General features: G+C 38.5%; 1 protein-coding gene across 6 annotated transcripts in view; it reads left to right on the top strand.

Annotated features, from left to right (window-relative positions):
- Positions 1–5,566: 5,566 nt before the first annotated feature.
- Positions 5,567–14,128, top strand: part of LOC141765114 (glutamate receptor 2-like) — a 129,427-nt gene continuing 120,865 nt past the window's right edge. Inside the window, exon 1 of one of the 6 annotated variants that reach the window (XM_074631048.1) lies at positions 5,567–5,934. In XM_074631048.1, coding sequence (XP_074487149.1) covers positions 5,832–5,934 — 103 coding nt within the window. In that variant the 5' untranslated portion in view covers positions 5,567–5,831. The remainder of the gene's footprint in view (positions 5,935–14,128) is intronic. The other 5 variants (XM_074631046.1, XR_012593381.1, XM_074631047.1 and 2 more) reach the window with 5 other exon arrangements.

Genomic DNA, 14,128 nt, shown 5'->3' on the forward strand with positions numbered 1-14,128 from the left:
AGTTTAAATTCTTGCAGCAGAGTTCTGGACCATTTGAAGACTAAGACTAGAACGGGGCAGGCCTGATAGCAAAACATTACAATAATCCAGTCTGGAAGATACAAAGGCGTGGATTAGAATCTCTGCATCAGCCATGGATAATTAAGACCGGATTTTAGCGATGTTGCGTCGGTGAAAGAAAGCGATCTTTGTGATGTCTTTAATGTGCTGATCAAAAGACAGAGTTGAATCGCATACAAGTGAAAGGGGGAGCTTCTGTTTTTCTGGATAAGAAGCACTAAAACGTCTACATTTCTTAACTGATTTTAACGAATCGTTAAGTTAACGTTACGATTTTTTTTTCTTTTCTCAAAGATTTTGTTGAAAAACTGTTAAATACGTTAACGTCACTGCTTCCGGGTCATGGATCATCAGTCTGTCCTTCGATCTGGTGGGATTCCATCAATTATTAGGTAATTATTAAACAGTCGTACTGTCATATTACATCTTTCTTTAATCCTTTTTTAACATTATTAAAATGTTTGCACAACTTAGCTAATCAGATGAGAGCTAGCTTCCGTTCATTATTGTTAGATATTACGTAAGGTTTAACATTATATTGTGATTAACACATGAAATGTACGATAACTTCACAAGTCTAAACAATAAAGCTGATGGCATGTCTGAACAGTACATTAACTTAACGCTATCTTAAATTACTTTAGATGTTAACGTGTTGTGGAGATTAACTAACAGTTAACGTTACACAAATTAAACGGCGATAGTTAAAGTAATTTTGCCATGGGTAAGGTTAACTTTAGACACAGAGGTATTTACTACTATTTGCCTCTTATTCTGATTGCTCTTATTAGTATGATATTGATAAGTGGTCAAGGAACCGTGCTGTCACCCTTCCTGTTCACCACCTACACCTCCAACTTCCGCTTCAACTCGGGTATGTGCCACCTACAGATTTTCTCCGATGACTCCTCCATCGTCAGCTGCATCAGGGATGACAACGAGGAGGAGTACTGAGCGCTGGTGGAGAACTTCGTAGGGTGGTGTGGTAACAATCACCTCCAGCTCAACATTGGAAAGACCAAGGAGCTGGTGGAGGACTTCCGGCGGAGCAAGAAGAGGCCCCCAACTCCCATCACCATCCGAGGGGAGGAAGTGGAGGTGGTGGACACCTACAAGTTCCTGGGGGTACACATGAACAATAAACTGGACTGGACCGACAACACCGAGGCCCTCTACAGGAAGGGACAGAGCAAACTCTTCTTCCTGAGGAGGCTCAGGTCCTTCAACGTGTGCAATAGGCTGCTGCAGATGTTTTACCAGTCTGTAGTAGCCAGTGTACTCGTTTTTTGCTGTGGTATGTTGGGGGCGTAACACCAACACAAGGGATGCCAACAAACTGAACATGCTGGTGAGGAAGGCTAGCTCTGTGGTTGGATCTGAACTGGACGATCTGGAGGTGGTGGCAGAGGGGAGGATGAGGAGGAAGCTGGACGCTATCCTGGTTAACCCCTCCCACCCCCTCCATGATGAGCTAGTCAAGATGAGGAGCACCTTCAGTCACAGACTCATCCCCCCTCGGCAAAACACAAAACGTCTGGGTCAGTCCTTCATGCTGGTAGCCATCAGGCTCCACAACCAAGGCTGACCCCCCCACATGAAAACTATGAGGACCTTAAACTTAAAACACGCACTATCTGGACTATCTGGACTATCTGCATCCATCTGCACTACCTGCAACCACCTCTTCTAACCACTGGTGCAGTTTAAACTTTAAACTTACTTTACACTACATCCCATATACCATTTTATAGACTGTACATATTACTATCTATTTATTGTACACAATACATTTACATTTTTTATTGTCCCTTTAATAGATTCATTCTTGTTTATTGTACATGATTCTAAGAAAATTCAGATGAATTAAATCAATTCACATCAGTCCAATTCACGTCAATGAGAATGACGTCCTTCAAAACAACTGTAATACGGTTAGCTATTGCACATGCTCCACGCAGAAGAAGAAGATGCAGAAAGAACTTCCGCTGCAGGAGTGGTTTGTTAGAATCGTTTCACGAACGTTACCTGAAGCTACCTGGACGCCACCCACACGTTGAATTCACAACACTTGCAATCCGTTTGAATCCTCAATATTAACAGTAAGTAATTCATATATATCTGCATAGAATGTTTAGTTAAATATGGTGAGTGATAAATAGTAGTTATTGGACATTTGCGAGACATTTCTCAGTTGGATAGCTAACGTGAATGTTGCACATCAAATATCCGTCTTTCTTTGTCTGAAATTGTTGCACGTCTAAAAATAATTATGACTTCCCGTTGTGTCAGTGACGATGAAGGACGATTGTTGTGGGTGCGGGCCGCATGGTGGTGCAGTGGTTAGCACAGCAACAGGGTCGCAGGTTCAAACCCAGCTTGAGGCCCTTCTGTGTAGAGTTTGCATGTTCTCCCCGTGTTAGCGTGGGTTCTCTCTGGGTTCTCCGGCTTCCTCCCACAGTCCAAAGACATCCAGGTTAGGTTCATTGTTGACTCTAAATGTCCCGTAGGTGTGAATGTGAGTGTGAATGGTTGTCTGTCTCTATGTGTCAGTCCTGTGATAGTCTGGCGACCAGTCCAGGGTGTACCCCGCCTTCACCCAATGTCAGCTGGGATCGGCTCCAGCCTCCCCGCGACCCTGAATAGGATAAGCGATTATGGATAATGAATGAATGAATGAATGTAGTGGGAGCACTGGGGTGACAGGTGAGACTGTGTGGCAATGGCAAATGGTTTACCAAGACCGAAACAACAAAATAAACAACAACAAAAACAAAAAAAACACGGGCAGCCGGTCACATGACCTGAGAAATTTACTGATGTAAACTATCAGCTAATGTTGGAGCAAATTGTATGTAGCTTCCATCACTGAGTATATGTCTCTCAGTTTACATGTAGCCTGTGTTTAGTAAGAGAAAGAGTAAAGCAGATTGTGGGAGGGCCCATTCACCGGACCTTTTCAGGGGCCCATCCATCTCTGTGGGCAGGCCCGTCAGGCTGGCTTGTCAGTGAAAAGAATGCATCACATGTGAGACTCAAATCATGTGGCCACAAGCTCCACATACATAACTGTGCAGAGAAATGTACCGCGCAGAAAAAAGAACAATAATACATTCCAAAAATCCAGAATAGACCCCAAAGCCTATCATGTTTTTAAAAATGCCTTTAACATGATGAATGGCCACAACAAGACACAGCATGACAAACACATAAATACATAGGCCTACAGCTAATAGTAACCTTAAAAATCCCATATTGTAAAAAGTGAGATTTTCATGTCTTTTATATTATAAAGCAGGTTTAAGTGCTATATAAATAGTGTTAAACTATCAAAACGCTCAATATACGGAGAAATACACACAGCCCGTATTCAGAAATTGTGCGTTTGAAACAAGCCGTTAGGATTTCTGTCCATTTGTGATTCACAAATATACAATATTTAGACCATTACACGGTTCTAAACATAAACATTCTAAATGTGTGTAGCGAACCCCAGCCAGACAATGGTGAAGCGTACTGATGTTTCAGAAGCCTTTTATTTATGTTCAGCCGTCAGCCATATTTTGAACACAAATTCACTTTGCTTTCTGTAAAATCCTTCCTTCAGAAAACATCTTTTCTTCCTTAAACACCGTAAGAGCTAAAGGACAGACAAATAAAATACAATGAGCTCTTACTAAAAATATAAACATTACAAACCTTATCCATATACTGTATTTGCCATACACATTAGCATTAATCAAACCTTAAGCCTAATATGTGCACATGAAAAACTAGAAAGCTAGCATTACAGCAATGTCCATGAAAAGCTAATGTTAGCAAGACCGTCAGAATGACAACACAATTAAACACACACACTGTAAATGCGTTCATCTAAATCACAATGTTACTGCATATAATCATAAAACATATTCAACACACAATACCTTGTTCCCGTACTGGCTAGGCGCTTAATTATCAATTTATGATGACATAAAGCAGCGCAATTGCGTGCTTTCCCTCCTTCAGTAAATCTCCGTAGCACTATCCTTCTTCCGCCAGGAGGTGGCGTCAAAATAAAAGTCACGTAATGTAAAAAGGCGACTTTCAAAATAAAAGCTTGCAAAAAGTAATTACCTTATAAACAGACCTTAATACACATTTAGGAGTCATTTACAATGTGTCCCCAGTTTATTTCCTGTTGCAGTGTATGTGAATGACATCAGCTGACAGGAAGTAAACATGGACCCAAACTTTTGCCCAGCAATGCAATTCCGTTGCAATTCTGCTGAAATGCACTAAACGGAGTGTTTCAGACAGAGCATGAATACAGGTATATTCAGGCAGACAGTATGAGGAAAATAAAGTTTTTTTTTAAACATTACAGCATGTAAACATGTTCTAGACCGGGGTTCAGCAACCGGATCCACATGCGGCTCTTAAGCCCCTCTCCATTGGCTCCTTATGGATTTTAAAAAATGGAAATTGATAACTACTTTTTGTTTAAATTTTTATTTTTATTTATCATTGTTGTAGGTCTATATCGTACGACGGAGTATTAGGGCCACATTGAGGGAAAAAAAAAAATCTGAGATTTTGAGAATAAAGTCATAATATTATGAGAATAAACTCATAGGTTTACAAGAAAAAAGTTGTAGTATTATGAGAATAAAGTCATAATATTATAAAGTAGTAATTTCATGTGTTGTTTTCTTTTTTTCTTATAAAGTTATGACTTTTTTCTCATTAAGTTATGACTTTTTTCTCGTAAAATTATGACTTTATACTCTTAATATTACAACTTTTTTTCTCGTAAAGTTATGACTTTATTCTCGTTATATTATGACTTTTTTTCTTGTAAAATTATGACTTTTTTCTCGTAAAATTATGACTTTATTTTTGTAATATTACAATTTTTTTTCTCATAATATTATGACTTTATTCTGTAAATCTGAGATTTTTTTTCCCCTCAATATGGCCCTAATACTCTGTAGTATATTTGCTCTTGGTCCCTCACTGCAATAGACTTATATACTATATACTTAGACTATAAACTGTGTTTCCTTCATCACAATGATCAAATGTTTTGCGGCTCCAGACAGATTTTTTTTTTGTTTCCTAAAATGGCTCTTTTGATAGTAAAGGTTCCTGACTCCTGGTCTAGTAGAAACATCAATACAAGTATGAACCTGAAAATGAGCACGATATGGGACCTTTAAATAAAAATCATCTCTTTATTAGACTATGTTTATGTATATGTATGTTAATGCTAGCTATTTAGTATGGTTGTGTGTACTCGTTATAGGACTACAGTGGGTTGTGTGTGTGCATACGTCATGCTCTTTTATTCTTCTATGTATGAATCATGTCACTGTGAGAGAGACTGAACAGAGGTTCAGACTGTTGTGTGATATCAGGTAAATCAAGAGTTGTATTATAAACATGATGCACAATGGAAGGCTCTGGTAACGCTGACGTTAACGTGCTCTACTGTTCCAGCCTCCTTCAGCCTCATTCTGCTCTCACAGACAGACGTTGTCTCTACGTTCAGCTGTCGGCTGCTCTCGGCTCTCTCTCGTGCCTCATCGGTATTCCTGGGCAATCCTCGGCGCGCGCCCCCCAGTCCAGCAGCAGCAGCAGCAGCAGCGGCACGCGCATCTCAGGAGAGAGGAGGACAGGGCATCTGCAGAGCTCGAGAGGCTTCTGAGCGGACCTGGACTGGACTGACGCCATGAGTTCGCACCGTGTGTGATCAGGTGTGATGTTCTGGTAGTGAACCGCTACTCTACAGGCTGATGTGGCGTCGCGCGAGGAGCCCGAACACGACCATGAAGCTGCTGCTCGTGCTGACACTCTTATGGCGCGAGGCGTTGTGCGGCTCTCCGAGCGTCCAGATCGGTAGGAAATGTCTTCTCTGTCATCGCTCCACCGTCCTCATCTGTCCCTCTCCCCCCCCCCCCCGTGTATTCCTGCTGCTGCTGAACGGGGCCTGTCTCGTGTCTGTCCTCCTTGTCCCATTCATGGTGTCTTCGTGCTGCTGAGCGGGGCCTGTCTCCCGTCTGTCCTCCTCGTAAGGAGAGGCCTCCTCCTGACTGACTGACTGCACGGCGCTGCTGCAGTGTTCTCATTATGTCAACCTTTTCATCTCTTATATTTCTGTATGTGCTTATATATGCGCGTGCAGCTTACAACAAACGTGCACGCATATGTGCACGTTTGTTGTCTTCAGCGTTGTTATCTGGCACACAGCTATTAAAGGCAGGTGTATCCAAAATAAGTCCAATCCAGACCTATTTCCTGAGCTCCATTCTCTGTTGAACAGCAGACGCAGGTAGCCTCTACAGCAGCACCTGAGATCATGGGTTGAATTTCCACATGCTATTATATTAACATATATGAATAGGCTGTAAGTGGGCATACAATTAGCCTACTTAAAGTTGAGATAGGCAGAATATTTTTGGCATCATCGGGCAAAAATTCCAAAATAACCTTTCAGCATATTGTAATTCAAGTGTTCTGAGAGAAAACTAGACTTCTGCTCCTCCTCATGGCTCTGTTTTCAGGCTTTAGAAAATCTAGCCCGTGACGGGAGACTTTGACCAATCACAGGTCATTTCAGAGAGAGAGCGTTCCTATTGAGCGTTCCTATTGGCTGTGCTCCAGCTGGTGGGCAGTGCTTGATATTTCCTCAACTGTTCTCAACATGGTCCCAAAGTTTCTCATTTTACAGCGAAACGGTACACTACAAAATGTTTCTGAAAACATTTCAGGCCAGGAATAGGCATTACAGTAATAGAATATTGATTCATATTTGATCAGCGCTGCCTGGTTTGACCATTTGATCGGAGATTGCGAGTGATTGACTGCTGCTCAGAGATGGCAAGGCTCCAGCTCGGCTCTGATTGGTTGTTTTCTCCCGGTCTGTGAAATCTTGCAGATGCCGTTAGGACACAGAAGAACATGATTTTTTTAAGATTATCTGACTAGGGATGTCACGAGAACCGATATTTCGGTACCAAGTCGATTTTAAAAAAAGTGACGGTACTCTTTTTCTACAGTACCGAAGGTACCGTACGATGCCTGTAATGGTCATTGGTAGGGATGTGACAGTGAGGAAAATTTTCCCACCGGTTAATAAACTTGAGACAACACCGGTGTTACAGAGTACACCGGACATTTTACAAGAAAAGATGACAGTCAACATGTGCAGAGCGCTGACTCTGATCTTTACCGTCAGCTGGCGGTGTGTCTGGCCTCTCCGCCTGGCACCGCTGCTCCGTGCACACCGGCTGTGACGGCTCCATCCGCCTTGCGGCGATAACCTCATTAACGTTCTGGTTCCCTAATAGCGTTGAGATTAAACGTGAAATATTCCCAAATAGGTGCGTTTGCTTTTCGCTTCGACATTAAATCCTCTGCTCCTGCTCCTGCTACTCTGAGCTGACGGACCAGATGCATTCATGGTCAGTGGGTAGCGTCCGTCGTCTGACTATCGATTGATAACATGCCGCTGATACGCCAAAATGAACAAAATGGGACAATTCTTTTTATTTATTACTTAAAGGCTACATGCCTCTGTTTTTTGTAATGTTCAAATATTTTTAATAAAAGAGTATGTGTTGAATTACATGGGATTTATTGTTGTTGTTTTGTTTTTACCGTGGTATGGAATATGGTATTGAGAATCGTGGAAATGCACTGGTATTGGTATCGACTACTAGATTTCTGGCATCGTGACATCCCTAGAGATGGCAACGCTCCAGCTCGGCTCTGATTGGTTGTTTTCCTCCAGTCTGTGAAATCTTGCAGGTGCCGTTAGGAGCACCGGAGGACACCAGAGGCACATGATTTTTTTCAGATTACCTGACTCATACACTACTGTCAGGATATACAGACTGTTTTATAAAAATAACTTTTTTGAACCATGTTTGCTCCAATTCTCCCCACTGTTGCTTTAATTAGTTGATATGGTGAATGGTTAGATATTGGGCAACATTGTCATGCATTTGGATTCGTGGATCTGAATACCCAACAAATGTCCAATGTTCACTCTCCTTTTAGCTCTGTTTTTTTGTTGGCACGAAATCCTGTGAAAACTATCCGGCTCTTCTCTGCTAAATGCTCCATTATGTTCACCAGCTGGTTGCTAACTTGGTCTACTGTTTGGTGATTGGCAGGTAGGATACAGCAGTTTTTTGTTTGCTTTTTTGCTGTTAACAGCTGCCTGCTGCAGTTGAAAACCAAAGGCCTGTCACAATATTTTGTTGGATGATATATTGTCCCAGAAATAATTGCGATAAAGATATTACAGTATTGTCATTTTAAGACCATTATGCCACTGATGTAATGATATATTAGCATAATAATGCAAGTACACCTTTCAAAGAACAATGCACCTTTAATTCTTAAGAATATTTAGACATTGAAATTTTACTGTGAAAAAACATTGTAAAAAAATAAAACATAAATGAGATATGACTCTGTTAACATAAATGTCCAATATCTGCGCAATGCTCAAGTCAGGTAGGGAAGACACTGCTGTTTATTCTGGTTGATCATGTTGGCTAAAATGTTGGTGAAATTCTAATGTGAACAAACATGCATGTAACCACAATGGGCTATATCTATATGTCCATATATTGTACGACAAATTCATGACGTAAAAATGATCGAGTTCATGTCGATATATGGTACGATAAGTCAATATAGTAAAACTTATGGAGGTCATCTCCATATATTGTACAGTAAGCCTATAACGTAAAAATAATCGAGGTCATGTCCATATCTCGTACGATATCATACAGCTTTATTGTCATGACCATGTTCAGATAAAGTATTGCAATAGCACTTCATAAATACTGACATTAATTCACAATATATTGGAATACTTACAAAAAGTGAAAACAATCAGTCAATAACCTAAAAAAGATAAAAGTTATGTCCATATATCGTACGATGAGTCGATAACATAAAAATGATCAAGGTCCTGTCTATGTATCGTATGATGAATACGAAAACCGAAGTCAATATGTCAAATGTCAATAATGTAAAAATGATATAGGTCATATCCATATATTGTACGATAAGTAAATGTTGTGAAAATGTTGGAGGTCATGTCCATACTGTATATCGTACGATAAGTCGATAATCTAAAAATGATTAAGGTCATGTCCATATATCGTACGATACGTCAATATAGTAAAATGTGGTCATGTCCATATATCGTACGATACGTCAATATAGTAAAATGTGGTCATGTCCATATATCGTACGATAAGTCAATAATGTAAAAATTATGGAGGTCATATCCATATATCGTACGATAAATCAATAACGTAAAAATTATCAAGGTCATGTCCAAACATCGGACGATAAATCGATAACGTAAAAAATTATGGAGGTCATGTCAATGTATAAAGCGATAAATCTAAATAATAAAAATGATCGAGTTCATGTCCATATATCGTACGATAAGTCAACAACGTAAAAATTATGGAGGTCATGTCCATATATTGTACGATAAATCAATAACATAAAAATGATTAAGGTCATGTTCATATATCATACGATAAGTCAGTAACGTGAAAATGATCGAGGTCATGTCCGTATATTGTGCGATAAGTCGATATAGTAAAAATTATTGAGGTCATGTCTATATGTCAAACAATAAGTTGACAACATAAAAATTATCGAGGTCATGACCATATATCATACATTTAGTTGATATAGTAAATATAATAGAGGTCATGTCCATATATTGTACGATTAGTCGATAACGTAAAAATGATCAAAGTCATTTCCATATATCATACAATAAGTCAATAACGTACTGTAAATTGGAGGAGGCCATGTTCATACATGGTATGATAAGTTGATATTGTAAAAATGATCAAGGTCATGTCCATATATCATACGATAAGTCAATAACGTAAACATGATCAAAGACATGTCCATATTTGACCTGCTCCATCATTTTGAGTTACTTTGACTCAGAAACACATTTTGATTATTATGTATGTCTGTAAAGAGGAAAGTCTCAGCTTCATGGAAATACCAAGATTATCTTTCTACACCAAATAGTCTATGAGATATACTCTTCCAACGTTTGACATCAAACGTTATTTTTGAGAAAAGGGGCATTTGAGATAATAATTCAGCCATTTTTCACATGGATTTAACACATGTAGTAGGACTCAAGTCTAAATGAACACAATATTTTTTGGTCAAAAGGTGACACCCAACATTTCATAATGTAGCCTAGGACTGGGCGATATGGCCTAAAAATAATATCGCAAAATATTTTTAGGCAATATCGCGATAAACGATATATATCGCGATATTTTCAAATATCCTCTAAGCACTTCATAAATGCTCGATTTAACCCTTTGTTGCATACAATCACATCAATATGATGATTCTTGTAGTCCCTGCAGCACACTGTATGTCTGCATTAAAACCTTCTTGTTTATATTCATTAGTGGTTTCTATTGGAACTATTTTAATCTTGCATGCAAAAGGGGAAATCACAAGTTCAATTTGACAAAACAGTATCCAACAGTATTCACTTTAACCAAATAGTTTTCTGGCAAAACATGATTTATATATTTTTATAAATACATAACACACACACTGTTTTTAATACGTGTAATGTGTAAAGTATTTTATTATGTTTACCAGTGAGCTGTTATAACATTGCTGATAATAAAAAATATTATTTTCCCTCTAGTGTAGAAAGACTCGCCAGTCGTGAGGTGTAGCCTACTGTATGGCCAAAACTGTCTGGTCCGCTTGTTCAGGCTGACAGCTTTGGTTCTGTTAGCTGGACGTTCATATTTTGGATCAAGTGTCTTAATGAGTCTTTTGAATCGGGGCTTTTCAACTACGCTGACCGGCGTTGTGATGTAGTTTACAGCGGCCGTGATTTCTTTCCATTTTGCACTTTTTTGTCATATGGGATTGCTTTGGAAAGCGAGGAAGCCAGAGTCATTTGCTTCTGGGCTGGTTCTGGCTGCTTTGGTCGTGTTCTCGCTGCCGTACTCACTTTGCCGCTTCAGTTCTTTCGCTTTCTCCGAGCTCCGGACTTTCTTTCTTCGCTGCTTCCCTCCATAAACAAAAACACGCCGGCTGATTACGTCACACGCTCGCCCAGGAGGTCTGGATGGAGGCGGAGTCTGTGAAAGCGAGCCGGACTGCCGGAGGGAGATAAGGAAATGCCAAAGCGAGTCTCATGCCGGCGGGGTGGCTTAAAAACATTACATGACAATTTGTAGTCTATGTTCGCGATTTAGTCATTTTATATATCGCGCATGGGACGAGCCGCGTTACCCACCCCTAATGTAGCCTACACATACCTTCATGCATACACGTGACCACGTGTGCACATGTATGACCACAAGCAGTACAGTACAGTACAGGCCTAGAAGCACATGTATAAAATAATCAAAAATGTATGGAATAAAAATGATATAATATTAACAAATATATTGTACATATGATATAATATATAATGTGCATTTAAAAATAATAATAATAATTTAAATATAATAATATGAAGAATATAATGAAAAATATTAAAAATGGAGCCATGTGCACACAACAAACGTACAAGTCCATATCCACACGATTAAAAAAACATACTAGAAAATGGATAGAATATGGACAAATATAATGTACATATAATGTTATATAATATAATATATTATAGAAATACAGATATAATAGAAAGCTGGTAACACTTTACAATAAAGGTACATTAATTAACATTAGTTAATGCATTAATTAGCCTTAATTAACAGTAACTTAAGGTTCTAGTAAGCATTTACTAATGGTGTTCATGTTAACTAAGGTATTCATTTATACATTATTTAATGTTTTAAAAGACCTTATTAACATCAGTTAATACAGTATTAAGAATTAACTAAAAGCAGCTAAGCTATTTCATTGAGAGAAAACTGTTTTTATAAATGTTTATTTACAATAACTGTACATTAATTAATATTAGTTAATCATTAATAAGCCTTAATTTTAACAGTTAATTAACAGTAACTAATGTGTCTAATAAGCATATAGTAATGGTCATGGTAACCAAGGTATTCATTTATACATTATTTACTGTTTGAAAGGACATTTTTAGCTTTAGTTAATACACTAGTAAGCATTAACTAACAGTTAAGTAATACAATAATAAGCATTAAGTAACTGTTAAAACATGTCTCTTGTTAACTGATATTAAGGGTTTACATGCTAATGAATGTACTAAGTAATATTAGTAAATGGTTGATAAAGATGTTAATTAACAGGTATGTCATGAAGTTCACGGCTTAGCCATAAAAGTGTTTGTTTTCGTAATTGTTTATTTAAGGGTTATGATTGTCCACTTACTTGTCCATACTCCAATTTATGACACATTTTGGCACAGTTTGAGATCAGTGGACACACTCCATGGTCTTCAAGTAGAGGTTTGCTTGTTCCTTTCTCTTCATGTAGATGTTCCTTAACATATAGTCTAACCTTTAAACTATTGTGCATGTTATATAAGCATTACTTAAACAAAAAATTCTGATATATCAATGTGAAAACATGGGTCCCTTAAGTAACGCTTCATAAATTCACAAGAGGGCTGAATAAGCGTTACTTAACCATAATTAACCATGTATTAATGCTCTTTGTGACCCTTATTGTAAAGTTGAAACATGTATCCCTTAAGTAACACTTCATAAATACACAAGAGGGCTGATTAAGCGTTACTTAATCATAAATAACCAAGTAGTAATGCTCTTTTTGATCCTTGTAAATTTCAAACAATCACACAGCTATTAAACATTATTGAAACATTTCAAACTGTAAATCAATTCATGACAAGCATCTGTTATCAACCTGATTCGTTCCATATTTCAAAAGATGAAGACATTATGCTACCTGTTAAAATTAAATGCAGTAATTTAGAAAATTTAACAATTTTATCATTTGTTGAAATACGTTACGAAACTAATTCAACAACTATTTAAGGTGCTCTATGAAAATAACAACAAAAAATGTTTTACTCAGCCACTTGCAAACTATTTAGAAAAACACATTCTCAACTAAAATTGAAGAGCCTCCAAGAGGATTTAACTAAAATCATGTTTTAGAAGGAGGGGATCTCTGTAAAAGGGGATGTGAACATCAAAAACTAATGCCTAAACAAGGCAGGTGGGGTGTTTAATGCTTTCTCATGAGTTACTCCTTCCTTGCATTGTTTTGCAATGTCCGCAAGCTTTCTCCCCTTCACCTGTTGAACAAGCTTCGCTCAATTACACTCTTAGATGTTGTCCCCTTCTCGTCGTCTTCACCGCAGTGTCTTTGGGGCATTTTTCCTTTTTTGAGACCTAACAAAACAAGTGGGATATAAATCAGTTACTATCAAATTCATGCAAAAGCTACGGATGCAAGGATTGACAGTCCACTAGATCAACTTCATAGTTTTACACATATTGTACACTCAAATGACAACAAAAACAAAACATGATAGGGCACGACAAATTATCATAAAAAGTCCAAAGTAACCATTTTAATATTTTTTTGTAGTTATATAAAGCCTATAGGTTATATTCAAAGTAAGAAATAAGACAATAATAGATTTTGTCAAGCTTTATTTTTACTATAGGGTGAAAGCAATGACTTTGGGTTTGGGATGCTAATTTTGAAAAAATGTTTTAACCAATAACCGACCCTTGTTAACCGTTTATTAACCGTTAACCGACAAGATTTGTGCTTCGCAAGCAGCGGTGGGCCAGCTGCAGTGTCTGAGCACAAAAGACAACTGAGTCCTCAGTTCACCGTCCGGGAGCGTTAACTTAGCAGCTACGATGCTGCGTGTAGTGTCGCAGACATGCCGTCACTTTCCCAGTAAAAGTCTCCACCGCATATTTAGTTTAGTTCAGCAGGTTGTCAGCTGTGTGTCTGCCCGGCATAACGATACTCTGTCTGCCATGCATAACTTTAGGGAGTCTGATAAACAGTGTGTGTATTTGTGCTACGTTAGCAGCTCTAGCATTGCCGGAGGCTTCGTGCTCGCTGCCGCCGCCACACACGTACGGTCTGTCAGCACGAC

Source organism: Sebastes fasciatus, chromosome 3 (assembly GCF_043250625.1).
Source record: "Sebastes fasciatus isolate fSebFas1 chromosome 3, fSebFas1.pri, whole genome shotgun sequence".
Taxonomy (NCBI): Eukaryota; Metazoa; Chordata; class Actinopteri; order Perciformes; family Sebastidae; genus Sebastes; species Sebastes fasciatus.